General features: G+C 43.8%; 1 protein-coding gene across 3 annotated transcripts in view; it reads right to left on the reverse strand.

Moving 5' to 3' along the window:
* Positions 1 to 3,509: 3,509 nt before the first annotated feature.
* Positions 3,510 to 27,200, reverse strand: part of KCNQ3 (potassium voltage-gated channel subfamily Q member 3) — a 341,725-nt gene continuing 318,034 nt past the window's right edge. For all 3 annotated transcript variants that reach the window (XM_008255917.5, XM_089335718.1, XM_089335719.1), the window contains 5 exons: positions 26,245 to 26,347; positions 24,198 to 24,329; positions 14,718 to 14,816; positions 12,949 to 13,033; positions 3,510 to 11,112 (listed from right to left, as the gene is read on the reverse strand). In XM_008255917.5, the coding sequence (XP_008254139.3) occupies positions 10,378 to 11,112; positions 12,949 to 13,033; positions 14,718 to 14,816; positions 24,198 to 24,329; positions 26,245 to 26,347 (1,154 nt within the window). In that variant the 3' untranslated portion in view covers positions 3,510 to 10,377. The remainder of the gene's footprint in view (positions 11,113 to 12,948; positions 13,034 to 14,717; positions 14,817 to 24,197; positions 24,330 to 26,244; positions 26,348 to 27,200) is intronic.

The raw sequence follows: 27,200 nt of genomic DNA on the forward strand, positions 1-27,200 counted from the left end.
AAATGAAATGACTTTGTTACTTAATGTCTTCAACGCTTGGTCTACATCTTTCCTAAAGTCTTTTACATCTAGATTCGGACTCTCTGTTCTCATGGAAGAGTTCCTCAAAACTAGTTACATTATGTTAATCCGGTGACCTCTTTCCCACTCACATTCTGCATGACCTCAAATTCTTGGCATCACTCTACCTGTGAACCACCATGATCCCTACATCCTCAGTCTTCCCTCTCTTTAGTTCCATGACCCTCTCCTCATTTCCATCTCTACTGTCAACTCTTTCCTGACTTTTCTTGTGTATTTCTCTTCCTTTGCCCACCTTTAAGGTAAATTTTCCTTGAGGTCCATGCTCTTCCAAGATTTGCCTTTCTTTTTCAGGTGCCATAATTTCATTGTGATTGCATTTTTGTTTCTTAAAGATCAGCTTGGGGATACTTACCAGGCTCCCTTTACCTTTGGGTTCAGACTTCCTTTTTGTTGGGTTCAGTCAACAGTAAGTAGCTCAGAGCTTCAGAAGCGGGGAAGCGACTGAGGTTATAGTAGTAATTCCCTGAGCATCATCTCTGCTGGTTAGGTACTGGTTGCTTGTGTACTGTGCCCAAACAGCCCAACCGAGATTACAGCTCTTAACAGGTGGATCTTGCCATACAACTCTGGGTCTGGCCCTTGCAGGGCTAAGTGTGTGTAGGGCTCCTTACTGTTGCTAGCTCTGCCGGATGACACCATCCCAAGTTGATTTTCCTAAACCTTAATCAAATCTTCGTAAGTAATCCCTTTGTTAAAATCTCCTCAATTCGGCCAGTGCCATGGCTCACTAGGCTAATCCTCCGCCTGCGGCACCGGCACCCTGGGTTCTAGTCCTGGATGGGTACCCGTTCTGTCCTGGTTGCTCCTCTTCCAGTCCAGCTCTCTGCTGTGGCCCAGGAAGGCAGTAGAAGATGGCCCAAGTGCTTGGGCCCTGCACCTGCATGGGAGACCAAGAGGAGGCACCTGGCTCCTGGCTTTGGATTGGTGCAGTGCGCAGGTCATAGCGACCATTTGGGGGGGGGGGGGATGAACCAGTGGAAGTAGGACCTTTCTCTCTGTCTCTCTCTCACTGTCTAACTCTGCCTGTCAAAAAAAATCTGCTCAATTCATCTAAATGTGAATGTGGCTCTTTTTTCCTACTTGGGCCCTGAATGATAAAAGTGTTAGAGAGGCAGGGAAGAGTCTGAAGTGAGCAAACACAACAGTGAGTTCAATAAATGTGAACACATTTATTCCTTATTTAGCAAACAGGGATTTTTATTCAAAATAAAAGGTTCTGCTGAATTAGTAGGTAAGAATAGAAAAGTCAGAAAACAGAATTACCAAGAAACATTGGCTTTAATCTTATTATGTGTAAGAGAATTGGGGTTGGGAGGGGCTTATAGAGGTTGCAGCCAGAGTTGTAACAAATACCCTGTTAGCTGGAGGAAGGAGTCTGAACTCTGATTTCCCTCTCTTTGGTCCAAAGGATAACACCAAGTTCATGCTGACTCTGAGAATTTCTCCAGTTTCTCAATGTGGCTGATATGCTGTGACCTCATCTCCTGCTTCTCACTTGTGTGATCTCCTCTCCTTGAGAATGGGCAAGATCTACCACTTGTCCTTAACTAGCAGAATCCAGTAAATGGGAAGAGACGTCCATCATGTGACTATGTTATATGAGACTACAACTTCTATCTTGCCAGCAGCCTCTCCCTGCGCGCTTTGATGAAACAAGACCTAGGCTATCAGTTGCGCTGTGGACAGGCCCATAGAACACAGCCCCGAGAGGAGCCTCTGCCCAACACCTAGCAAGAAATGCAAATTCTCAGCCCAGTGACCCTCCAGGAGGCTACTCACGTGAGCTTGGAATCAATTAATTAATTAATTGAAAAAGATGACAGCTCCAGTTGACTCTTCCATTGCAGTCTCGTAACATCCTGAAGCCTAGTTAGGTTGTACCTGGACACCCAATCCACAGGAGCTGTGAGATAAGCGATTTGTGTTGCCTAGAGCTGTACAGACTGTGACAGTATTTTTACCCAGCAACAAACAAGTACACCCACAGATACCATAGCCACATTCACTCGCGGTTTCATTCTTGAGCACTGACTGTGCTTGTTTCTGGGGGCAAAGATTTAGGAAAACTCAATTTCTATCCTCAGGCAACTCACAGACTAGTGGTGATGGTAGGAAGGGCCAGAGGAGGGAAGGAGACAGTGAAACCAGTCAGAACATCAAGGAAAGAGCAAGAAATAAATCTAGGTTGTAGGTAGGCCACTGATATTTATGGGTTTTCTTCTGCAGAAGTCAGTGCTGTTTATCTTAAATAATACAATTTAAGAAGAGCCATTTTGAAACAAATAACATTGTTACACATAACCATTGAAACATCTATTTATTAATAAGTGGTGCAGTATTTTTGAGAGAGAACATAAAAAATCAGATAAGAATAGTTTGCATAATATATATGGAAATCAACCTAGTAAAGTTGTTCAAATATTAGACAGAGCCAGAATATAAATTACACATACAGTTTAAAAATTACAGGAAATCATATTATAAAGAGCACTAAAGGCCACTTGTGGAATAGTTGTGTTCCCGTGTAAGCCAGAATGTGAAGGAAGCCTACTCATAGCACGGAGACAAATCCAGGGAGCAAGGCACCAGAATTCTATGCCGTAAAAGGGGTTAAAGAAAATACAATCCAAAATCAAATACAATGGCTTCATGTCATGGAAACCTCAATTTGTTTTTCAATAACTGGTGTTTTCCATCACGGTTCCATTAGACAAAAAAAAAGGTGGTGATAGGGGGAACAAGCCATCTCCCATTTGAGACAAGGCAGACATCATTTTTCTCTTGAAAACAAGGACAGAGTGACAAACCGGATGACGTTCACTTGTCCTTGTAAAGGTGATTCTTCAGGGTGGGGCAGAGCGGGCTTTGCCTCTCCCTGGGCGGAAATCTCTGCTGCTTAACAAAAGGACTCCCCCAGTTCTTTGAATTGAGTCCACCCCTCACCTCTCAGGGGAACATTGGAGGGTGGAGTTGTCCCCCTCCTCCTCCAAAAAGTTCTGGGAGGGAAAGAAGGGCCCAGTTACCAGATCTACCGGTCTTCCTTGGGGAACCTGGATGCTTTGCAATAAAGACAAAACTGTTCTGAGCTGTTGGCCTCCCAGACAACCTTTTTACAGACTACCCAGTTCTAGAAGGTTCCAAAGCTCTGAAGTAGATGTCTAAGGACAAAAGAACAGTCGGCAGACAAGCAGATGCTTGAACTTGTTCGGTTAAAAACAGAAAAATGGCAGGAAAACCTTTCGAGAGAGAAGAAGAAGTGCTTGTGAGATTATCTGCAGTCACACCAAACTCTGTGAGCTAGTGGATTCCAACATGAACCAGGTGAGTAATTTATGCAGCATTATCTTCTGCCCCTGACAGTGGACTGTGAAACCACTTGAAAGACCTGCTCAATAGCCAAGTGGAGCAGCCACCAGGCATTCTTCTTGTCTCTGGGGAACCCATGGATCTGTGATCACCTTACTATCAAGCCATAGAGGAGAGCAAGGCATTGTGTTCTGAGCATTTCCACTCATCTGGGAGACTTCGAGTCGGGGAGCAGAGTAGCAGAGAGTGACCTTGTAGGTACATGGGTTTGGTTAAAATCTCATCTACCTCTTATAAAGCTTGACCTTTGGCAAGACCTCTCTCCTCTCTGCTTCAGTTTCCTCATCTACAAGATGGACACAATAACACCTCTCACTGATGGAGTCTGATGAGGTACATGGAATCAAAAGAGAAAAGGACCATGTTACATGTAGCTCACTCATAGTGAGGGATTAGGATAAGTTTATTTCCCCGCCTCTGACCTCAGTTCATAATAGGAAAACATGCTTTCACCTGTCATTCCTCTTAGAGATCAAACTGCAGTCCAACTGATAAGTCTAAGAGCAATCACATGTGTTTTCTGATGTAGTAGGTTAGGCTTTTGACTGCTTAATTGTAACCATCCTCAAGTTACTCATACATAGACTGTGTCAAATAATTATTTCCTTTTGAAACTTACTCAAACCCCAGAAAAGTGCTATTTGGAGAAAGAAGACAGGTAGAATGACAATCTAGAATTACTGGGTCAATGACTGCTATCCAACAACTGGACCACTCTTTCTGTCCGCTGAGAGCTTTTAGTTCAACCTGACTCAGAGACCAGAACATACTTACTACTAGGTTTAACTGGATTGTGAAACCAGGGCTGTTGGGGAACCCTGACAAACTCTGGCAAATCTATCCCAAGCACAACCTAAATAGAAACCAACTACAGAGACACTCATTTGAGCCATCAGAGATGTGTTTACTTCCTAAAATAACTTCCTAGTTACAGAAACATGAGATGCCTCATGAGTTGACTCTTGTTTGCTTCCTTGTAGCCTCTTGTGAAGGTCCGAAAATATGCAGTTATGACCTACTCAATCCGGGTAGTTTTTTGGGACAAAGTAGGAGTAACCAGGCTGTACTCTGGTGCAACTTAGAGATCCTAATACAAAGGAACATTTTTGGTAGAACTGGAAAATTGGGGCCATAGAGATCCCAAAAGAAATCATATCCCGTTTCCTAAAATCAAACCCATAGAGTTGTTTTCAAGGAGGAATTCTGTTCCACCGGCTTACAGATGAGGATACAGCCCCAGGCATGACTCTGGAGCTGACTAAGTCCAAGTGATGGATGCAAGAGGTGACCCAGTTCAAGTGTAGCAAGACAAGCTGGGTACAAGAAGACAAAGGAGTAGAAGGTGGGATTGCTTCCATGGTCAAGGGATAGTCATTCATTTCACTTGTTGACTGAATCCAACAGCAGAGGTTTTTGCGAGGCCTTCTAAAGATAGAAGGAGTTTGGAAGGAGGCATGTCACCGTTTTGCAAGGCATGGGAACATATTATGGAAATGGGAAGAAGCCCTCAAAGTATATGCATGTTTGCAGTTTCTCAAGAGGGCCACAGAATTATTCATTTTCTGGACTCATCAGCAATAGTTTGTTAAAGCTTGCTTTTTCCCTTTTAGATTTTTATCTCCAACATCTGACCAGAAGTGAGGAGACTTGGTTTCTAGATTCACTCTGTTAGTCCATCACTTGTCCACTCACCAAGCCTCCTGATGCTTCCCTTCACTCTGGGCCTCCGCCTCCTGGGTGACCGAGGTGTCCTTTTGTTCTGTGCACCTAAGAATCTATGCTCATAAATCAAAATATAGCACTAGTTGCACTTTTCCTACAGGGAATGCTGAAGATGAAGCTGTGAAAACTGCAACAAATTCTCCTAGGGTGTGTGTGAGCAAGTTGTGATTCTTCCTGTTCATTGCTGGGTGTGGTTGGACAGGTATCATAGGACAACCGTCAGCATTAGACTGGCGTTCCCCAGGGAACCAGGAGTCCTTTCATGTTCAATTATTCCTACCATTTGGCTTTAACCCCTACAAGTCATCCTTTGAGAGAATGGTGTAACGTCTGGCATTGTGTGTCCAGTGGAACTGCCACAGCCCAGCCACTGGGATCCAACATTCCTGCTCTCTTCATTCAAACACTCCTTTTTTTTTCTCATGTTGATGGAAAAAAAATTTATTTATAGAGATGTATTATTTTAAAAAGCACTTGTGAGGGTACCTTATTTTGCCATGAAATAATGGGATTTTTATCTCTACCACTCATTCTGAAAAAGATTTTCTTGTGTAAATTTGGACTCCATAAGTAATCACAATGAGTGAGGAAGCATGGAGTCCACACATATACTTAAAAAGAGCATCAGGGAGAACTCTTGGTAGGTGTCAACTTTTCATCCAGGTCATCTCTATAGCCTTACTATCTTTGTGACACTACCAGCACTGGTTTCCAAAACCACTAAAGCTATGCAGATCGTCTGATTCCTAATATATTCTCACCAGGGTATCAGTGAGAAGCTAACTGCTCCCTTGTTGAGGGGACAGCTGGCTCTGTTTCAGATGGTGTAGTATCAGTAACAGAAGAACATCAGGCTGATCTGGATGTAAAGGAAGGATTTAGTTAGTCTCTTAAACAGTTCAACCTGAAATAAGTAAGGATTCAAGGAAAACTGAGGATGTGGGGCCAATTCCTAAAGATGCTTAGGGTCCAGAAAGCAAAAGGAAAATCTTTGCAGTCCTAGGTGTCTTGGAAGCATATTGATGAAAACCAAAGACCAGTTAGCTGGCATCTTCTGGGGGAAGCAAAGGGTTGAGGGAATCCTGGGCTTTGTTTTGCAGCACTGTCCAGAGTTCAATGAATGGCTTAGGGCGCTGAACAAGTTTCTTCTCTTGCCCTCAAAGAAGTGGATCTGCAGGTTCCTACAGGCAGATAACATCTTCCTCTTGAAAAAGATACTGTGCTATCCCTCTTGGTCAATGATAGAATGTAAGTAGATAGAATGTAATAGCTTAGATAGATTGTAAGCAGCTCAGCTCCTGGCGTGCCTTTGATCCTGGTAGGGATTTACACAAGAGGAGAAAGTTGGTCCCAAGCACCTTCTTCAGACACCCTATAGTTTGTTCTTGCACGGCTTACCTGGAGCTATAAAGTCTGGAGCATTGAACTCACACTCAGATTCCCCATCCAACCTACTCAGCCTCCCCTGGACTGAAGGAATCGTTATCATTTTGATGCAGAATCTTTGCTCTCACTTTCCTCCACGTTCAACGTCCCATTGTTTCCAAGCTAGAAAGCACTCTTGGCAAGGATTTGTCCACAGGGATGGACTCAGATAGTCCCCACTCCTAGCAGGTATAGTTTGAAGGGATGTCTGATATTTGAGGCCATCAGATTCATAGCTTTTTGACGGGAGGAACTGCATTTCTAATCTTTGAATTTCTGTTTCACAGTTACTGGCATAATCTTGTCAAATGAGTAAATAACTTTTTCTTCATTACATTTTCATTAGTTTCATGGGATTGTGAGAGTGGTTTTAGAAAATCAAGAGCAGATTAAATTAGGTTGTTTGATAATGATTCTCTCAATTTCTACGTCTAGGAAGTGCCTTGAACAAAATAGGCATAAGATGCACAATTGTTGATTAGTTAGTTCATTGTGACCTATATATATGTTGGGCTTTTCGAGTTTTTTCGTTATGAACCCTAGGGCTTTGTCATGTCAGTGTTATCTAATAAATCTAAACTCAGTTTTAGGAGCAAGCACAGTAACTAAATGGAACTTTGTCAATTTGATGACTTTCTTTTTCCTTATACAAACTTTTGGTGTTTGCTTGTGTGCTGCTATTTAACAGTCAAAACTCACATTTCATCTCAAATACCTTTTCTTTGCCCAGTGGGATCGCATTTCACCCAGAAATACCAAAGTTGATTTATCTCATTCGTTGTGATCCTACTGAAATATGACTTCTTAAATTTTTCATGTGTCATATGAGTATTATGACAGAGGCCAAATACATACGAATATAATGGGAACATAGTTCTACCTGAGAAAACCATTCCTAGTTTTGTGATAGAAGTCATCTGTCATCCTTTCAAGGGTTTTGCCAAAACCACTGGGATTTCCTGGCAATGTTCTGGATAATTCTTCTATCCGAAGTAATATAATTTGGGGTTATGTTAGTAACCAAATCCATTGAATTATTGCATCATGCTCTACCTCTGTCTGACATAAAGATCTCTGGAAACACACATTGTTTCTTCCCACAACTCATGTTAAAATTCTTACTTTGTTTCCTCTTTGCCGGCCATGTAGGGGGTGTGGTATATGGGCAAGCAACTTGAGGTTTGGTTTGCTTTCTACAATGTATTTTTCAACTAAGCTAATTTTAATTTCGGTAATTAAGGATTGTCAGAGCAGGATCACCCTACAAGATTAATTTTCTTTTCCCTTTAGTTTTCCTTTTTTGTATTTCTGAAAATATCTCTTAATAGTCAAATAATTTCATTTTATCAGGAAATGTGAATTTTGTCTGTGTCCACAACCTACTAGCTGTTGGACACATAGTAGTGATCAATACAAACCCAGTTTTGCTCTCCTGGCCTTGTGATCCAGCAGGAAGGCAGACTGCCAGCCTACGGTTAGGGAAACAATCCACGCTTCAGTCGAAGATTTCATATGTTTGACTGAGAATTCTATTAAAAATATATCTGTTTGCAAGGTGCTGAAGCCGGTAGGCAATGCTTCAATTCTTAAGTTAAATATATGTAAAGGGTTTGCTTAGTTCTCCATTTGTTTGGTTTTCAATCATTTGTGTATACATAAGAGTTTAGTGACCTGCTGGATGGTGGGTAGCAGTCATTTCTGGTCAGATTCCAGGAAGATGAAAATCAAAGCCCAAGCCCCGACCTAGGAGCATAATAATGCTCTCACACATATTCAAGAAAGCGAGAAAGCAGGGCCAACTGATGCAAGCCCTTTGTTCTTCAGGTTGTCGGAAGCTCAGGTAAAAAACCATTGCCAAGGGGCTTCATGTCTGATGTGTGTGGCCATGACTTCAAGGTCAATATCCCGCCACTCAAGGGACCTTCCACGTAATTCTTCCTGTCATCTCTTCCATCACTCACACTGCCTAGCCTTGGCCAGGAACTTAGATTGCTCAGTTCCGAATGTCAGGGCCATGCTTCCATCCTCACTGCATTGTGAGCCTGCTGCAGTTTGTTGACGTGGGTTGAAACAAATCTAAGTAGCTCCTCTCCAGCATAGCGTAGGGCCCCTGCATTATGTAGTGATGGAACTGCCAACCAGGTCTCTGCCACAGCACAATGGTTCTTGATAAGCCTGTGAAGAGCATTCGTGGTAGATGCCTGCAGACATTTATTTAGGATATTTTGATTGGCTTCCTGGTCCCCATGGCAACCACCCACAGCTAGGTGAAGAGAGTGAGCCGGTAATACTGCGGTATGGTTATCTACCTAATTCAGCCCCAGCCTAACAGAAACCTTTTCCAGTAAAGTTTGTCAGAGTGTGGTAACATCTCATGTGACACCACAGAGTGCCTTGTGTTTCATATGAACACATAGAGTAAGTCAGTGGTCTCCAGGCCATTTGTTTACTCTTTAGTCTCATGGCTGTATATTGCTTTATCATTTTCATTTAAAAAAATTGGAGGAGTAAAATTCTGGATTCTTCCTGTTTGTATGGTAATAGGTGTTATAGATTGATCGTACTGGTTTCTTCCGAATCCAGGTTGCAACTCGTTTAGTGAACATGTTTGGCGATAAAAGCAGACATCCCGCTCCTACCAGATAAACTGCAGGGAGTGCTTTCCACATAACTGAGTTCCAGAGTTTTGGCACAGCTTCTGGGTCCTGATATGTGAAAGGTAGCGTGTTGTGGTGAGAAGAGACCAGTGCTGGGAGGGAGTCAGCTGACAGGATTGACACAAGATGACAGAGCAGTTCTTATGCTCACTTCACCTGAGCAGAAGAGCTCTGTCATTTTTAAGAAACGAAGACATGGAGCAGGAAATTTCTGTGTGCCCTCTTGAATCCAATCTAGATGGATATTTTGTCCGTTAAGTGTCCTGGGGGAAAATGTGAGTTTGAAACTCATTTTGAAAACATTGAAGTTAGCTCCTGCCCTGAGAGGCACCCCACTTCTGATAAATTTTATTGTCTTTGGCTACATAAATAGGGAACTATTTTAGCTTGCTTGTGTGATTGTGTATGTGTGTTTTCTCCCTGGCAATTCATAACTCATCCAAAATGCTCTATATGGGTTACTGCCACCTTTGACAAATGAGGAAACTGAGGCACGATACAAAAAAAAAATATGAAGTCCCTTTGAGAGCCTTCAAATGGTTTTGACAGTTTGCCTTAACAATCGAATTTTGTAACCGCTTGGTTTCAGCAACTATCTCACTCCTTTCCTCCTATTAGTTCAGTGGGCAGCCTCATTAGTACGCGACATGTTTTTTTGTTTTTTGTTTTTTGTTTTTTTTTTTTTTTTGGAGAAAATGATTTCCTTGCTTTAGGAAAAGAGCGAACAACTGGAATATTTCACACAAAGGGGCAGTGATCCTAGAAAGAAACAACTCTCTTTGCTTTACCAAACCAAAACCCCAAACCCGCCAACCAAACAGAAGAACAGACGGCTCGTCAACAATTTCTCCCTGTTCTGGTCCAATCGTGATTAGAAGTAAGAACAGCAGATAAGTGTGTATCCTAGAGGAGATTAGCGGTACCATTTCTATAGTGTCAAGTCATGCAAAGCATGCTGGAAAGGGGAGGGAGAAGGCCAGGAGAAGCCCCTCCTTGGTGGGGCCACCTCGCACTAGCATGCATTTGATGCAGCCACTGGCGTCCCCTCCGGGAAGCGTAGGGTGAGAGAGCGAACTATACAAAGTGTGTCTACGTTACAGGAGGAGTCAGCCAGTGACCCCTTTCAGACGGGCTTGTTGGAAGGGGTCCATATCGAGTCGGAAATCCCGTCCCCTGTGGACGACAGAGGCATGGAGCCACTGGGCGTAAAGGGGTCTGTGTCTGTGTCCGTCTCACCCTCCGCGAGGTACCGCTTCTCCCGCATCCAGCTCGACCCCGCGCTGGGGCCGAATGCGTACTCGTCTCTGTCTTGGGAGATGCTGAAGCCACTGGGCGACCGCTCCAGCTCCTCATGGTTGAGTGACATCAGCGACAGAGGTGTGTCGCTGTCCCGGGTGATGCTGCGCCCATGGTGGGGGGAGATGTGGTCCGAATAGGGGCCCTGCAGTTCAGCCTGGGAGTGGTAGCTCACTCGGGAGTCGAGAAGAGTCAAGATGGGCAGGACGGTGGGCCTTTCTGCATACGTGGCTGCCGACGAAGGAAGGGTTGTCGGAACCTTGGCAGAACTGGGTCCCCCGCGGGGCAGGTTCACTTGGTCATGTGCAAAAAACCCATAGGGGCCGACTTTGTCGACGGGCACCTGGTGCAAGCTGTAGGGAGGCTCAGGGGGGCCTGTCTCAGAATAGCTGCAGATGATGGTTTTCAAATCAGAATACCTGTTGTCCTCCTGCTTCTCCACCTCAACGGGCGAGGAGGTCCCCTTGGTCGGGTAATACTCCGTGACGTGCACCTGCAGCCGTTCCATATGCTGCATGTGCATGTCCACGAGGAAATCCAGCTTTCTCCCCATGTCGTGCACCTGCAGATTACAAGGGAGCAGAAATTACTGCTTTCTCAGGGTGTGGGGGTCATTGGTGCTGGCTGGGAGGAAATACTATGTGCCATTCAAAGGGGAAGAGAATTCTTGCAAGTCTTAATAACGAGAATAGCAGCTGAGCATTTATCTTGTGTCCCTAGGCGAGGGATTTCTAGAAGCAGACAGATAAAGTGTTTCAGACCTTCTTGGTCCCACACAGCTGGAGGTGTCCTTGCTTATGCTGCTTGAGTGAAGGAGTGGGAGTCCTTGATTTGCAAATGTGTCCTTAGAATCACATGGGTTGTTAGCATAGGTTTCTGCTACATGGTGATGTAAGCCCTGAAGATGAGTGGAGAGTGCTTAGCAAGAATTGAGCTGCTCAGAGCTGGAGACCCCACCTCAAATCCTTGGGGGACAGTGGAGGCTACATCCACTCCTGCATAAATTGGAGCTTGAATTTTTCTGAATGCATACATGTGATTGTGTGTGTGCATGTGTGTGCGTGTACATGTGTGCTTGAGTATGTGTGTGAAGTCCTTGCTCTAATTCACAACTCATCAGGAAACTCTGCAGGCCAGTGTATCATCCCATTTAATAGATGTGAGCCACAGCACCAGATTATACTAACTTACAGAGGAGTTAGCAGCTGACTTTTTTTTTTTTTTTTTTGACAGGCAGAGTGGACAGTGAGAGAGACAGAGAGAAAGGTCTTCCTTTGCCATTGGTTCACCCTCCAATGGCCGCCGCGGCCGGCGCACCGCGCTGATCCGATGGCAGGAGCCAGGAGCCAGGTGCTTTTCCTGGTCTCCCATGGGGTGCAGGGCCCAAGCACCTGGGCCATCCTCCACTGCACTCCCTGGCCACATCAGAGAGCTGGCCTGGAAGAGGGGCAACCGGGACAGAATCCGGCGCCCCGACCGGGACTAGAACCCGGTGTGCCGGCGCCGCTAGGCGGAGGATTAGCCTAGTGAGCCACAGCGCCGGCCCGCAGCTGACTTTTATGCACCTTGTTACCTCACTCACTTTTCACAACAACCCTCCGAGGTGGATACTGTTACTATCTTTATTTCAGGGGTGAGGACACAGAGGCACAAAGAGATGATGTAATTTGTCAAAGGTCACAGAACTGGTACACAGAAGCACTCTGATTATAAATTAGAATGTAAAATTGGAAAATGATATTCCTTATATAGCAAAAAGAATTATCACTGAAGTTTTCTCTCTGCTGTCAAGCACAAATTCAATTTTGGGTTATAAGTAAACTTAAAGGATTGGCACAGATCCTGGGGAAAACTGGTGTAAAGTTAGGCAAACAATGCTGGAACCCAAGCTGCTTTCCCAGGGAGGCAAGAAGTAAACTACATGGGGTGCTGTGACCAGCGAGAAAAACCTCACCCACAGCTAGCTCTCCTCCAGGTCTCTGCACACCAGCATCCCTGATCTAGACTTTGAGCAAAGGAGGAGACTCATGATATCAAAAGAGGGTGTGTGGAACGAACATTTCTCCAGGGACCCTCTTGAAGTGGGCATAGTCCCACTGAGTGTTCACAGTGTGCCAGCAAGGATCACAAGTAATTCACATGTGTCAACTCAGCCATCATAACTGTAGGTATTAACATCTATATATTATGGATGATGACAACTGAGACTCAGAACAATGAATTAACTATTAAGTGAATACCCTGCTAATACAAGTTCAATCAAGGCATTACTTCTCACATCCTTTTTGAGTGGTAGATGGTATTACCTAAGTATCTTCCTCCCTCTGGGGGAAAAAAAAAGACACTTGAAAATAAACTCAATACCCTTGCTTTCTGGGATTGGAAAGAAAAGACTTACCTGTCTTTCAACTTTTACGAATTTTCCCATCATGCTTTGGTCTTCAATTTCTGATGTGGATGCTCTGGCTACATATGGTTCATTCCTAAGAAAAAAACCAACAATTCCACAAGATCATTATAGCTATTTTTGCTTTGTGAGGTCATTCCAGCTAGGCAGTCCATGGCCATGGAGCCATAACTCTTATTCTCTCAATTACACAACCTGTGAGAGGCTGATCCAACTCCAGGGACATAGGCAAGTTGCAAAAATCCAAACTTTTCCAGCCTCCAACATGGTATCTCATGCCTGCCTTCTCACTATAGGAAAAAGTGAAGCCAAACATTAACCTGTTGTTACGGTGGCTTTGCCATGTGTTCAAGTTAAGAACAGTCCTGATGGTGTCTCTATAGAGTGTTTAGTCCCTCTACACCCCTCTTGCAGTCTCCAACTGCAGGTGGAGGGCTTCTATTCTGAGCATATGTGAGTGTGTACATGGGGAGAGGGTGGCGGAGGGGAAGGGAGGCACTATGGTAACTCTGAAACAATGTGCAGTGGGTGTAAGCATTTCACCTGGCTCATTTTGTGGAGAATGGAAAACAAACGTGACTCTGGAAAGCCACACCAGGAGAGTGCCTGTGGGGAATGAGATTGAGCTGTGGCTGCCTCGGCTCTCTGGTTCTACACTGTTAGCGTCTGCCAAATTCCAGTTGGCTTCAATATTTCTGTGTTTGAGGCAGATAAGAACCTTCCGGGGGGATACCTGTTCAAGATCATTCATGTTAACCACTTTCTCCCTAGCTGAGTTTCTCTCATCAGCTACTGACTCCTGCTAAGTCCCTGTCCTGTCCTTGGCTGAGTGGTCTTGAATTACAGCACCGGTCAAACACCTGTGGCTCATGTGCTAAAGCCAGTCTTCAGTGTTTCCCTTGTCCTATTCATGACTGTAAAACATTGCAGACAACCTTGAGATGGGGCATTTTACATAAAATCTGGATATTCAACTTTTCTTGAAAAATTGGGCTATATGGAAACAGGATTTTCATGCTTAAAATGGCAACGGAATAGAAAGCAATTCACTTCTTTAGAGGGAACTCTTGGAAGTTCTCTTGGACTTCATGACCCCACCATTCCCTATTCCATCCCAAGACCAAGGCTAAAGACTAGATGTATCTTATTACCATGCTTTTTATCTTCTTTATAAGAGGAAGGTATATAACATATCTTAGGCCCGACTCCTTCATTTATTTATGTTAGCTGCCTTGAAGACATTTGTAAAGAAAGAGAAACTCTGGCAGTGACTGTCTAAAGGACACTTCCTTTAAATGATTTTTCAATTGAAGCAAATGTTCCCTATCTCAGGGGCCTGATATCTGATTGCTTCTCTGGCTTTGTTCTGGGGAGGGGAAAGGGGAGGTATCAGTCAATCTGAGGACTGTGCAGGAGAGGCCAAACCAGCTGACCAAGAGTTCATGAACTTGGCTAACATGAAGTATTCTTCCCATTCCAATAAAACTCATGTCTCCTCTCCTCTTGTTTAAGAACAAGGAAACCAGTGGGCTATTAAAAAAATAGAAAAGAGTGTGATCCAAATGGTCTGGAAAGAGGAGTGGGAAATCTTTTGTACAGAAACCCTTTGAGGGCAACAACCTTCAAACTCTTTCCCTCCATGTTAATTAGGGAAGCGGCAACTTCACCCACACACAGGACCCAAGCTGAGCTCTGAGGGAGAGAGGACCCTTCAGCAGCTTTGCTCCACATAGCCCAGGGGTCCATGCCCGTAGCCCCACCTGGGAGATTGCTGGGATGGGTAGGTGAATGCTGGCCCTTTCTGAGACTTCTTATGTTTTGGAGTGGATGGTGGTCCAGGGGTGAAAATCATATCGATTCTGAAAGAAACAAATAAAGGAGGAATTAAATTACACAGAGCTTTGTTTTGGCAGGAAAACACATTATTCTGTTCTCTCTTAAATCAGATATGGGTTTGGAATATGCAGGAGTTAGGCAAGAGAGGGAGGAAGGAAAAGAGCACCATCATTTTTATGGTCTGCCTGTGCTGACAGCATCTTCCCATCCCGGGGAGAGGTTGTGTCTCCTTGTTTCACCTGGGACACGTCACCTGTGTGCGGCAAGCCTATCACCCACAGCTTTTAACCGTCCCTCCTCCAACAGCTAGTGAGGGAGCATTACCGCCCAATGCTGGGCTCCGTCTTCAGCCACGCACAGCCCTGCTGCTCAGGCACAAGGAGTATGGGTCCACCTATGCCTCCCACCTGCTTCCACTTCTGCATGAGGTATCAGCAAGCCCGCTGAGCCAGGATCCACAGGAGAGAAACGTTTCCATTGCACTTCGGGGCTGAGGCGGGAGTCGAGTGGGAGCAGGCCCATTAAGACCGTGCCCCCAGACACAGCCATGGTGGCTCCGTGTCTTCTCTGGACAGCCAGCTGCTCCTCCTCCAAGCAAAGCCATAAACATTCTCAGTGCCAACCACACAGTGTCATTCGATTCCCACCTGTTTGGTGTGATGCTCCTGTTAACTATGCAGGGAACTCCAGGGATGATACATTGTTTACACAGGAAGCTGAGGTCCAGCAAGGACTAGTGTCAATGAAATCTCAACACACATCAGACAATCAGCTGCAAATAGGAATTTGGTTTCCTGGCTGTTATTCCATGAGTCTTGACAGCATACTGTCTTCTGATTTTTTGAGGGGAGGTGTTTTTTAAGTTTTGTTTACTTGAAAATGGAATCAGGGAAACTTTTCAGAGGACTTTAGCTTTTCCTGTCAAAAGCTTCTATTGGATTTACCTGCTTGAATTCCAGACAACTATATCCTCTATTTCTACCTCCACTCCTGGTATTTACCATTTTAATGGGCAAATCTTTGGTGGAAGTCACTAAATAATGTCCATTAAATGGGAAAAAATGTGTCTTTTGCAATGCCACTTTTTTAAAGAAGGCTTTTATTTAATGAACACAAATTTCACAGGTACAGCTTTAGGAATATAGTACAAAGTATAAAGTACTGTTTGAGAACAAGTTTTACAGTTAATCCTCATAGTACAACTCATTAAGGACAGAGGTCCTACATGGGGAGTGAGTGCACAGTGACTCCTGTTGTTAACTTAACAATATTCTTATTTTTTATGTCAGTGATCATCCGAGGCTCTTGACATGAGCTGCCAAGGCTATGGAAGCCTTTTGAGTTCACATACTCCATAAGTATTTAGACATAGCCATAAGCAAAGTGGAAGTTCTCTCCTCCCTTCAGAGAAAAGTACATCCTTCTTTGATGGCCCCTTCTTTCCACTGGGGTCTCACACACAGAGATCCTTCATGTAGAACATTTTGTGCCACAGTGTCTTGGCTTTGCATGCCTGAAATGCTCTCCTGGGCTTTTCAGCCAGATTTGAATGCCTTAGTGGCTGCTTCTGAGGTCAGAGTGCTGTTTAGGGTGTTTGTCATTCTATGAGTCTGCTGTATGGACTGCTTCCCATGTTGAAACATTCTCTCCATTTTAATTCTATCTATTGTTATTACCAGACACTTGGTCTTATTTACGTGACCCTTTTGACTTAATCTGATTTATATGATAAATTACACACTTTATATGATTATGTTAACAAATAATATGGTATCAGTACCACCCAGCTTAATGGGATTTGGAGTCTCATGGCAAGTTTTAGCTTACCCTTTAGGGGTAAGTTCATAGGAATGTGTACTGTAGATCTACTCCCTCTCTTATTCCCACTCTTATTTTTCTTAAAGAATTTATTTATTTGAAAGTCAGAGTTACACAGAGAGAGATGTGAGGCAGAGAGAGTGAGAAAGGGGTCTTCCATCTGCTGGTTCATTCCTCAACAGGCTGCAATGGCCAGAGCTGTGCTGATCCGAAGCCAGGAGCCAGGAGCTTCTTCCAGGTCTCCCATATGGGTGCAGGGGCCCAAGGACCTGGACCATCTTCCACTGCTTTCCCAGGCCATAGCAGAGAGTTGGATTGGAAGTAGAGCAGCCAGTTCTTGAACCGGTGCCCATATGGGATGCCGGCACTTCAGGCCAGAGTGTTAACCCACTGAACCACAGCACTGGCCCCCCTACTCTTATTTTTTACTGGGATCTATTTTCAATTGACTTAATATATCTATGATTCCATGTTAAGAGTTGAAACAATGGTATTAAATAGAAAAAAATAAAATAATAAACTTCCTTGACAGTCAAGACAAGAGGTGTTCATGTCATTGCTTCTCATAGTATCAATTTCACATCCATAGGTTTCCTTTTAGGTGCTCTGTTATCACAGATCAAGGAGAACATAGGGTATTTGTCCCTTTGGGACTGGATTATTTCATTAAGTATGATGATTTCCAGATTTATCCATTTTGTTGCAAATGACTGGATTTCATTTTTTCTTTTACTGCTGTATTGTATTCTATAGAGTACATCTCATAATTTCTTTATCCAGTCTACTGTTGATGGGCATTTAGGTTTATTCCATGTCTTAGCTATTGTGAATTGAGCCGCAATAAACATGGAGGTGCAGACAGCTCTTTTATTTGCTGATGTCATTTCCCTTGGGTAAATTCTGAGGCATGGGATGGCTGGATCGTATGGTAGGAGTATATTAAAATTTACAGGGGTATCTCCAAACTGTCTCCCATAGTGGTTTTACCAGTTTGCATTCCCACCAACAGTGGTTAGGGTACCTTTTTCCCCACAGCCTCAGGAGCATTTGTTGTTTGTTGATTTCTGTATGAAAGCCATTCTAACTGGGTTGAGGTAAAACCTCATTGTGATTTTGATTTGCATTTCCCTGACAGCTAGTGATCCTCAGCATTTTTTCATGTGTCTGTTGACCATTTGGATTTCCTCTTTGAAGAAATGTCTGTTTAGGTCCTTTGCCCATTTCTTGATTGGGTTGTTTGTTTTGTTGTTGTGGAGTTTTTTGATCACTTTTTATATTCTAGTTATTAACTCTTTATCAGTTGCATGGTTTGCAGATAATTTCTCCCAATCTGTCAATTGCCTCTTTACTTTCCTGTTTATTTTGCAGTAGTGAAGCTTCTCAATTTGATGTAATCCCATTTGTTAATTCCGACAAAGACCTGTGCCTCTGGGGTTGTTTCCAGGAACTCATTGCCTGTGCCAGTGTCTTTCAGGGTTTTCTTAATGCTAATAATTTGATGGTATCAGGCCATAGATTTAGGTCTTTAATCCATTTTGAATGAATTTTTGTGTAAGGTATAAGGTAGGGGTCCTGCTTCATACTTCTGTATGTGGAAATCCAGTTTTCCCAGCATGGTCTTTGCTCCAGGGAATGGTTTTAGTTCCCTGGTCAAATATAAGTTGGCTGCAGATGCTTGGATGATTTCTGGCATTTCTGTTCCATTCCATTGGTCTATCCAAATGTTTTCGTATCAGTACCAGGCTGTTTTGATTATAACTAGCTTGAAGCATGTCTTGAAATCTGGTATTGTGATGCCTCTGGGTTGGTATTTGTTGTATAATATTGTTGTAGCTATTTGAGGTCGCCTGTGTTTGCAAATAAATTTCAGCATCATTTTTTGTAGTTATGAGAAGAATGTCTTTGGTATTTTGATTGGTATTGCATTGAATTTGTAAAGTATTTTCAGAAGAATGAACATTTTGATGATATTGATGGATCATTAATGGAAAAAATCCATGAATATGGACATCTTCATTTTTTTGTGTCTTCTATTTCTTTTTTTTTAAGTTTTGAAATTCTCATAGTAAGAGATCTTTGACATTCTTCGTCAAATTTATTCCAAGGTATTTGACTTCTTTTTTTTTTTTTGTAGCTATTGTGAATAGGATTGATCTTGGAAGTTCTTTCTCAGCTGTGGCATTGTCTCTGTATACAAAGGCTGTTATTTCTTGTGTGTTAATTTTATATCCTGCTATTTTACCAAATTCTTCTATGAGTTCCTATAATCTTAGTGGAGTCCTTTGGGTCTCTAATATGTAGTTTCCTATCATCTGCAAATAGAGATAGTTTGACTTCATCTTTATTGATTGGAATCTCTTTGATTTCTTTTTCTTGAATGATGGCTCTGGCTAAAACTTCCAGGACTATATTGAATAGCAGTGGTGAGAGTGGGCATCCTTGTCTGGTTTCAGATCTCAGTGGGAATTCTTCCAAGTTTTCCCCATTCAATAGGATGTTGGCCATGGGTTTGTCATAAATTGCCTTGATCATATTAAGGAATGTTAATTCTAAACTCAATTTGCTTAGAGTTTTCATCATGAACTGGTATTTTTTTTGTCAAATGCTTTCACTTTATCTATTGAGATAATCATATTTTTTGTTCTGCAATTTGTTAATGTGATATATCATACTGGTTGATTTACAAATGTTGAACCATCCCTGCATACCAGGGATAAATTTGACTTGGTCTGGGTGAATGATATTTTTGATGTGCTGTTGGATTCGATTGGGCAGAATTTTGTTGAGGATTTTTGGACTATGTTCATCAGGGAAAGTGGTCTGTAGTTTTCTTTCTCTGTTGCATCTTTTCCAGATTTAGGAATTAAGGTTATGCTGGCATCACAGAATTTGGGAGGATTCCCTCCCTTTCAATTGTTTTGAATAACTTGAGAAGAATTGAAGTTCTTTAAATGTCTGGTAGAATTCAGCAGTGAAGCCATCCTGTCCTGGGATTTTCTTTGTTGCAAGTGTCTTTATTACTGATTCAATTTCTGTCTTGGTCATTGGTCTATTTAGGTTTTCTATGTCTTCATGACTCAGTTTAGATAGGTTGTATGTGACTAGGAATCTATCCATTTCTTCTAGTTTTCCCAGTTTGTTGGCATACAGCTCTTTGTAGTAATTTCTGATGATTCTTTTTATTTCTGTGGTTTCTGTTGTTACATTTCCCCTTTCATCTCTAATTTTATTGATTTGGGTCTTTTCTCTCCTTTTTTTGGTTAGTTGGGTCAATCTTGTGTCAATTTTATTTTTTCAAAAAAACCAGCTCTTCATTTTTCTGAGCTTTTGTATTTTTTTTTTTGGTTTCAATTTTGTTGATTTATTCTCTAATTTAATTATTTCTTTCCTTCTACTGGTTTTTGGTTTGGTTTGCTATTGTTTTTCTAGATCCTTGAGGTGCCCAGATCATTTATTTGGTGCCTTTCCAGTTTCTTGATACAGGCACCGATTGCTATAAACTTTCCTCTTAACATGGTTTACACTGTATCCCACAACTTTTGGTACATTGTATTGTCATCTTCATTTGTTTCCAGAAATATTTTGATTTTTCTTTTGATTTCTTCCGTGACCCTTCATTCAAGAGCATGTTGTTCATTCTCCATGTGTTTACATATGATGTAGAAATTCTTGAGTTGTTAATTTCCAGCTTCATTGAATTGTGGTCTGAGAAGATACATGGTATGGTTTTGATTTTTTTTTTAATTTGGTGAGACTTGCTTTATGGCCTTGCATATGGTCAATCCTAGAGAAAGTTCCATGTACCAGAAAAAAAAAAAATGTGTATTCTGTGGCTGTATGGTGGAAGGCTCTCTAGATCTGCTAGATTTGGTCTATGGTGTTGATTAACTCTGCTGTTCCCTTGTTTATTTTCTGTCTTGTTGATCTGTCCATTGCTGAAAGTGGGATATTAAAGTCTCCTATTACTATTGTATTTGAGTCTATGTCTCAATTTAAATCCTTTAACCTTTCTTTTAAATAGCCAAGTGTCCTGTAACTAGGTGCATATACATTTATAATAGTCACATCTTCCTGTTGAATAGTGTCCTTCTTTGTCTCTGAAGAGTTGTTGTGTCAAAGTCTATTTTGTCTGATATTAGGATGGCCACACCAGCTCTTTTTGGTTTCTGTTAGCATGGATTATCTTTTTCCAACCTTTCACTTTCAGTCTTTGTCTGCATCTTTGTTGGTGAGATGGGCTTCTTGTAGGCAGCAAATATATTGGTTTTCTTTGTTAATCTATTCAGCCAATCAGTGTCTTTTAACTGGGTAGTTCAGACCATTTACACTCAGTGTGACTACTGTTAGGTACCGACTTTGCCCTGCCATGTTTCTGTAAGTAGTTCTGTTTTCGTATTTTGGGTCATTGTGTAAATAGTTCTGTTTTTGTATTTTGGGTCATTTTCTGTCTTTTTTTGTATTTTGAGTAATTTTCTGCATTCATCTACTTTTGCAGTGATGTTCCTGTTCCTGTGTTGCTGTGTGTAGCACATCCTTGAGCATCTTTTGTAGGGCTGGGTGAGTAGTTATACATTCTTTCAATTTCTGTTTGTTGTGGAAGATCCTTGTTTCTTCTTCATTTATGAGAGTTTTGCAGGGTACAGTATTCTGGGTTGACAGTTTTTTTCTCTTAGGACTTGGAATATGTCTCACCATTCTCTCCTTTTCTGTAGCATTTGGGATGAGAAGTCTGGAGTGAGTCTAATTGGGTTTCCTCTGAATGTGATTTGTCGTTTCTCACGTGCACATTTTAAGATCTTTTCTTTATGTGTTATCGAGGAGAGCTTTGCTACAATGTGTCAAGGTGAAGATCTTTTCTGGTCTTGTCTATTGCAAGCTCTGTGTTCATCCTGTGCCTGGATGTCTCTTTCTTTTTCCAGATTGAGGAATTTCTCTGTTACTATCACTTTCTCTCTTTTTATGCCTTCTGGAATTCCTAGGATTCATATGTTGGGTCATTTGTTATAATTTTGCAGATCCCCAACTGTGTTTTTTAATTTCCTAATTTCTTCTTCTTATGTTTGGTCTGACTGTGTTAGTTCCAGAAATTTGTCTTCTAGTTATGATATTCTTTCTTCTGTCTCATTTATTCCATTGTTAAGGCTGTCTACTGCCTTTTTTATTTGATCTATTGAATTCTTCATTTCTAATATTTCATTCTGACTTCTCTTTAACATCTCAATTTCTTGGGAACACTTTTCATTTAGGTCATGAATTTGTTTCTGAATTCTTCTAAGTAATCTGACAATTAATTTTCTAATTTCCGTTTCTGGCATATCCTCGATTTCTTCTTCAAATTCTATTATTGAAGAAGAGTTGTAGTGTTCCTTTAGGGGGCTCATACTGTCTTCCTTATTCTTATTAAGGTTGTTTCCTTTGTTTTTTTTTTTGGCATTTCTGGTTGTTTTTCTGTTTAATATGTATCTTGGTGCTTGTGAGATTTCTCTCTGCTATGAGTAGCTATGTATCTGGTGTTGTAAGTGGAAGCATGCAGCCCTGCCCCTGGGAGTCCTGCTCCCATCTCAGTAGCGATTGGGATAGGCAGGAGAGTGCTGGTGCACTAAGCCCTGCCTATGGGGGCCAGGCCTGCTTCTCACTTCTTGTGAAATAAGCTCAGGATTTCGATATTTAGGACTTCTCCTTATTGTACAGCTTGTGTGGTGGCAGGGGGAATCACTCTGAAATGTTGTGATCCTCCTTCCTGCATATGAAGTGGCCCCCACAATTGATGGGCATGTGCAGGGGAGGCAAATGCAGTAGCCCCCTGCTTACATTCGAAGACGTAAACAAATAATATGGCTTCTCCCAGCAGGCTGCAGGTCCATTTGGGGGGAGGTAGGAGACACAGATGGACAGGGCATGCCCAACTGCTCCATTTGTTCCCCTATTCTTCCTGCTAGGAACTTCAAATGCAGTTCTCCAGACCCCCCTGCCGCTGTTCTCTGCAGCTCTGTGGACCTGTGACCTCGCATCTCACCTGGTCTGCTGGAGGGAGTGGCATCAATCTCTCTGTTTGGCTTCTCTGCTGTGCCTCCGGCACTTTTTGCTCCCTCTGCGTGGACCTACTCAGTCTCTGTTGGACTCCTGGACTTCTCTCTGTGAAATTCTCATGGCTCTGTTGCTGGCTTGTATCCCCTTTCCTTATTAACTATCTATTTTGCCTTACGTGACTTGGAACGTCCTGTTTCTATACTGCCTCTTAGCCCCTCTTCCCAGTGCATACCATTTTAATCAGAGCAGGTACCATTGTTTCCTCAACAATTCCCTTAGAACAGGGAATTTGTAACCCACCAGACCTAGTTTGATTCCCAGTTCTGCTGCCAATGAACTTGGTAATTTGGGGTAAATGCTTTACCTCTCAGCTTCAGTTTCTCAGAAAAATGTCACTTATAATGCAATACATACCTTACAGGGTTACAAGTGATGCCACACACACACAGCACCCAGGTGCTCAGTACAATGGTAGCAATTGATTCTTGGGCACTAATGCTGTTCCCATGTATTCACAATTATAAACAACACACAGAAGTTTTAATAACATAGAATTTATATTTAGAATGAGCCAGTTGAACTCTTGGGATGATCTTGATTTTGCTGGCAACATGCAAGGCCATGGGGCCAGGAGACAGTGGAACACACGCTGGCTCCTCTCCATCAGGCCTGATCCAGGAGCTGACTTTGACCACGTCAAGGTCACAGAACTTCTTCCCTCACTGTTTGCTTGGTGCTTGGTGGCCTCGAGATCCCCCCATGTTTTATGAACATTTTGTGCTTAAAATCTCTCCCGGGCTGGCGCCGTGGCTCACTAGGCTAATCCTCCGCCTAGCGGCGCCAGCAAACCGGGTTCTAGTCCCGGTCGGGGTGCCGGATTCTGTCCCGGTTGCCCCTCTTCCAGGCCAGCTCTCTGCTATGGCCCGGGAGTGCAGTGGAGGATGGCCCAAGTCCTTGGGCCCTGCACCCACATGGGAGACCAGGAGAAGCACCTGGCTCCTGGCTTTGGATCAGTGCAATGCGCTGGCCGCAGCGCGGCGGCCATTGGAGGGTGAACCAAGGGCAAAGGAAGACCTTTCTCTCTGTCTCTCTCACTGTCCACTCTGCCTGTCAAAAAAAAAAAAAAAATCTCTCCCCTGAAGTTTGGACTATTTCTGTGTGCCTTTGAAAAGAAGATTTATTCATTTAGCTATTTGAAAGGCAGACTGAGAAAGAGGGGAGAGAGACAGAATCTGCCATCTGCTGGTTCACTGCCCCAACAGCTGCAATAACCAGGTCTGGGCCAGGCTGAAGCTAGGAGCCAGAATTCCCACCCTGATCTCTTCAGGTGGGTGACAGGTGCCCACATATTTGGGCCATTTTCTGCTGCCTTGCTAGGTGCATTAGCAGGAAGCCGTACCAGAGGTGCAGCAGTGCCGGCATTGCAAGCAGTGGCTCCACCTGCTGCACCACACTGCCAGCCCCGAGTGCCTTCCACGTGCAACTCTAACATCCACGCGGCTCTGATGTGCCGAGTGTTAAGGACAGCCTGGCCCCTCCAGATGGCCCCGTCTTACCTCGTCTGCAGGTACTTTATTCTGGAAAGCATGTCGAGATGCCCCGCAGAATACTGCTCGATCACATCCTTCACGTCATAAGGCCTCAACGTCTCCTTGAACTTCTTCTTATAGAGACGGAACTGGAGAATTCTGCAAGGCAAAGTGGAGCTAAGGTTTGTCATGGCTAGAGAGGGAAGGGAACTCTCACATGAGGCTGCCCACTTCAGGGGCAGGAGGAGAAAGGAATGAGAGAGGAAACAGCAGGATAACTTCCAACTCTTGGTCCTGGTGCTACCCCTTCCAACCTCAGAGAATTAGGCTGGCTCGTATGGACCCTTCATGACTAAGAAAACCACAGTACTGATGATAAGAGCTAATATTCACTAGCATTCCTTCCATGCTGGATGCTGTGCTATGTGCCTTATGCACAGTCCTGCTTAAAACTCAAGTCACAGATGATGTCACTGTGGCTCAGAGAAGGGCAGCCTGTCCCCAGGTCACAAAGCCCAGGTTGTCAGGGCTGGTCCTCAGTCCCAGGTCTGCGTGCTCCAAAGGCAAGATCCTGTCTTCATCACTGTCACACTGCTCTGTATCGGAGGGAAGCTCTTCTCTCTCCTCTGGAACAGCCTCTTCACATCTTTAGCTTGAGCTCCTAGAAAGCAAAGGCTGGGTTCTGTCCCTTGAGGTTTTGCAGGTTCCTTATAAAGTAGGGTGCCCAAAACTGGTTAGATGAAGTCAAACCCTCGTCTCCTCTCCAGCTTCCTGGAAACCACCAAATCTTCCTCGATGGTTAATGTTCCTGGAGAATAGTTTCAATCAAAATCCCCAGTCTGCTTAGGTCCTGCTTTCTAATAGTTGCATGGCTTTTTTTTTTTTTTAAATGGCACACTCAAAGTTAATTTTGTCATAACCCATGGCTCCAGTTTCCAAACACTATTTTAGCATATTGGTTACAACATTCAATTTACTTGCTATCCTTCCAAATTTGATATCATTTTATAAGCCTGCTCCTTATGTTGTTTCATTTAAGATAAAGTCAATAAATCATGGCTCCCAGGCCAGACCTGACCCACGCTGTCTGCTTTTAAAAGGAAAGATATATTGGGCTCCAACCACACTCATTGCTGCACCGTCTATGGCTGCTTCTGTGCTACTGTGGAGGAGCTGAATTCTTGCAACAGAAACCTTTGGACCACAAAGCACAAAATATTTACTATGTGGCTCTTGATGGAAAATGTTTGAATTAAGGTATTAATAAAATGCTTTGGAGACCACATCATGGAGCATCTTAGCAGGCACCTCCCTCTAGGGCAACACAGGTTCCTTCGCTGGTTTCCTTTCAGTCAGATCACTCAGTTATGAATCCATGCAGTTCTGTTCTCATAATGGATCATGAGAAACCATAACGTAGGCTGTGCTGAGGGCCAGGTATCACAACACTGTTGTGCTCCCCTGGTCTGCTCACAGGAAATGTTGCAGAATATATGATGACTAGTGTTTGCAGGATGCTACCTAGCTTTTAGAGCTCACCACATCTTTATAAAGTACAGGCGTGAACATATCTCAACAATGTTCAATGTTTACTTGAGTAGTAGCATATTTTTTTAAAAAATACTTTCTTGCAGAATTCCAAAGCAAAATAGAAATAGGGTAGATTATGCTCTCCTCTCATACAGACACAAAATCTGTGATTTACTGTGTTAACTTGATGAAAACAAACCATTATGGATGAAGATAGGAGAAGAGCTATTTTCAGTGAGAAGTTTATGATGAAGACCTCCGTGCAGGTACACCCCCCACCCTGACACCCTTCACACTGAACGGTTAATCCTGGGGGGGGGGGGTGCTGTGAGGAGCGCTGTAGAAGCACTCTGCTACCAAAGCAAGGAGGAGCTGCCAGCAGGACTTGTTACAGTAGGGGTCATCGTTCTCAAGTCAGCAACCCCCACACAGTGTTCTGGACTCGGGGTTGGGTCCTGGAAGAGCTTCCTGACCCTCTTCCCAAAGCTCAAAGGCACTCTCGGGCCACATCCAGGGAGCAGAGCTGGGGCCCAGGAGGCTTTACCTGACGGCTCGGATGGCGGCTTTCAGGGTGGGGATCATGTCTTCCATGAGGAACTCATTCCCATAGCCCCTGTCTTCTGCCATGGGGTCACCGGTCCCAGCATCTAGGAGGGAGACGCACAGATCAATAGCAGGCCGGGACCACAGAGACGCTCAAGTCAGAGTGTCCAGGCCCCCAGGTTTGTCAACGCCAAGTCGTTGTTCCCCCGGGGAAGCTCGGCAGCAGTCTCCAGGTGTGACTGAGTCAGCCTCTCTTAGCACCCTTGCTCCATCTCCTGCAGTTGGAGCCAGAGTGCGTGTGTGGCTCCCGGCTGTTGGAGGGGAGAGGGCTGGGAGGGAAGCTGGTGAGTTCTACAGGTCCACAGTGGCCCCACGGAGGCAGCAGGGGCCACACACGCAGACTTCACAGTCAGATGGACCTGAGTCCAGATTCTTGCTCTGCCGGTCTCCATCCTGGGGTTGTAGGAGGTCGCCGTCTGAGCCTTGCAGACCTCAGAGGTCTTGCGCAAGGCTGAGTGATACACCGAATCTCACGGGCTTGGGTGGCCTCAGACGTGGAGGGTGCGGCTTTTCCGCTGGCCTTTTATTTTCATTGGTGAAGGTGGCCCTTGGGGCCATTGCTACTCCAACTGCCACGGGGAGCTTTTCGGACATCTCTTCTCACACCTGGTGGTGCCCAGGGCCTCCCACCTACAGGCCTCTCGACACCTGGCCCCTGTCCATCCTTCAAGTTGACCTCCATGACAATTCTCTGCTGTGACATGCTCCAGGGCTCCCCGGAGGGCTGGTGCTGATGCTCCCGGCCCAGGCAAACAGCCAACGTGGGAGCCTCCTACACTCTATGAGTCAAGGCATTGTATCACAGCTGCCTCCAGCCCGACGTGGATACAGCGAAGCAGGAGGTTGGTTCGGGGAAGGAAGGGAGAGAGGTGCACTTTGTGGGCACAGGAGCTCTTC

The sequence above is a fragment of the Oryctolagus cuniculus genome, chromosome 6 (assembly GCF_051225735.1).
Source record: "Oryctolagus cuniculus isolate XC-2025 breed Fujian yellow rabbit chromosome 6, ASM5122573v1, whole genome shotgun sequence".
Classification (NCBI taxonomy): domain Eukaryota; kingdom Metazoa; phylum Chordata; class Mammalia; order Lagomorpha; family Leporidae; genus Oryctolagus; species Oryctolagus cuniculus.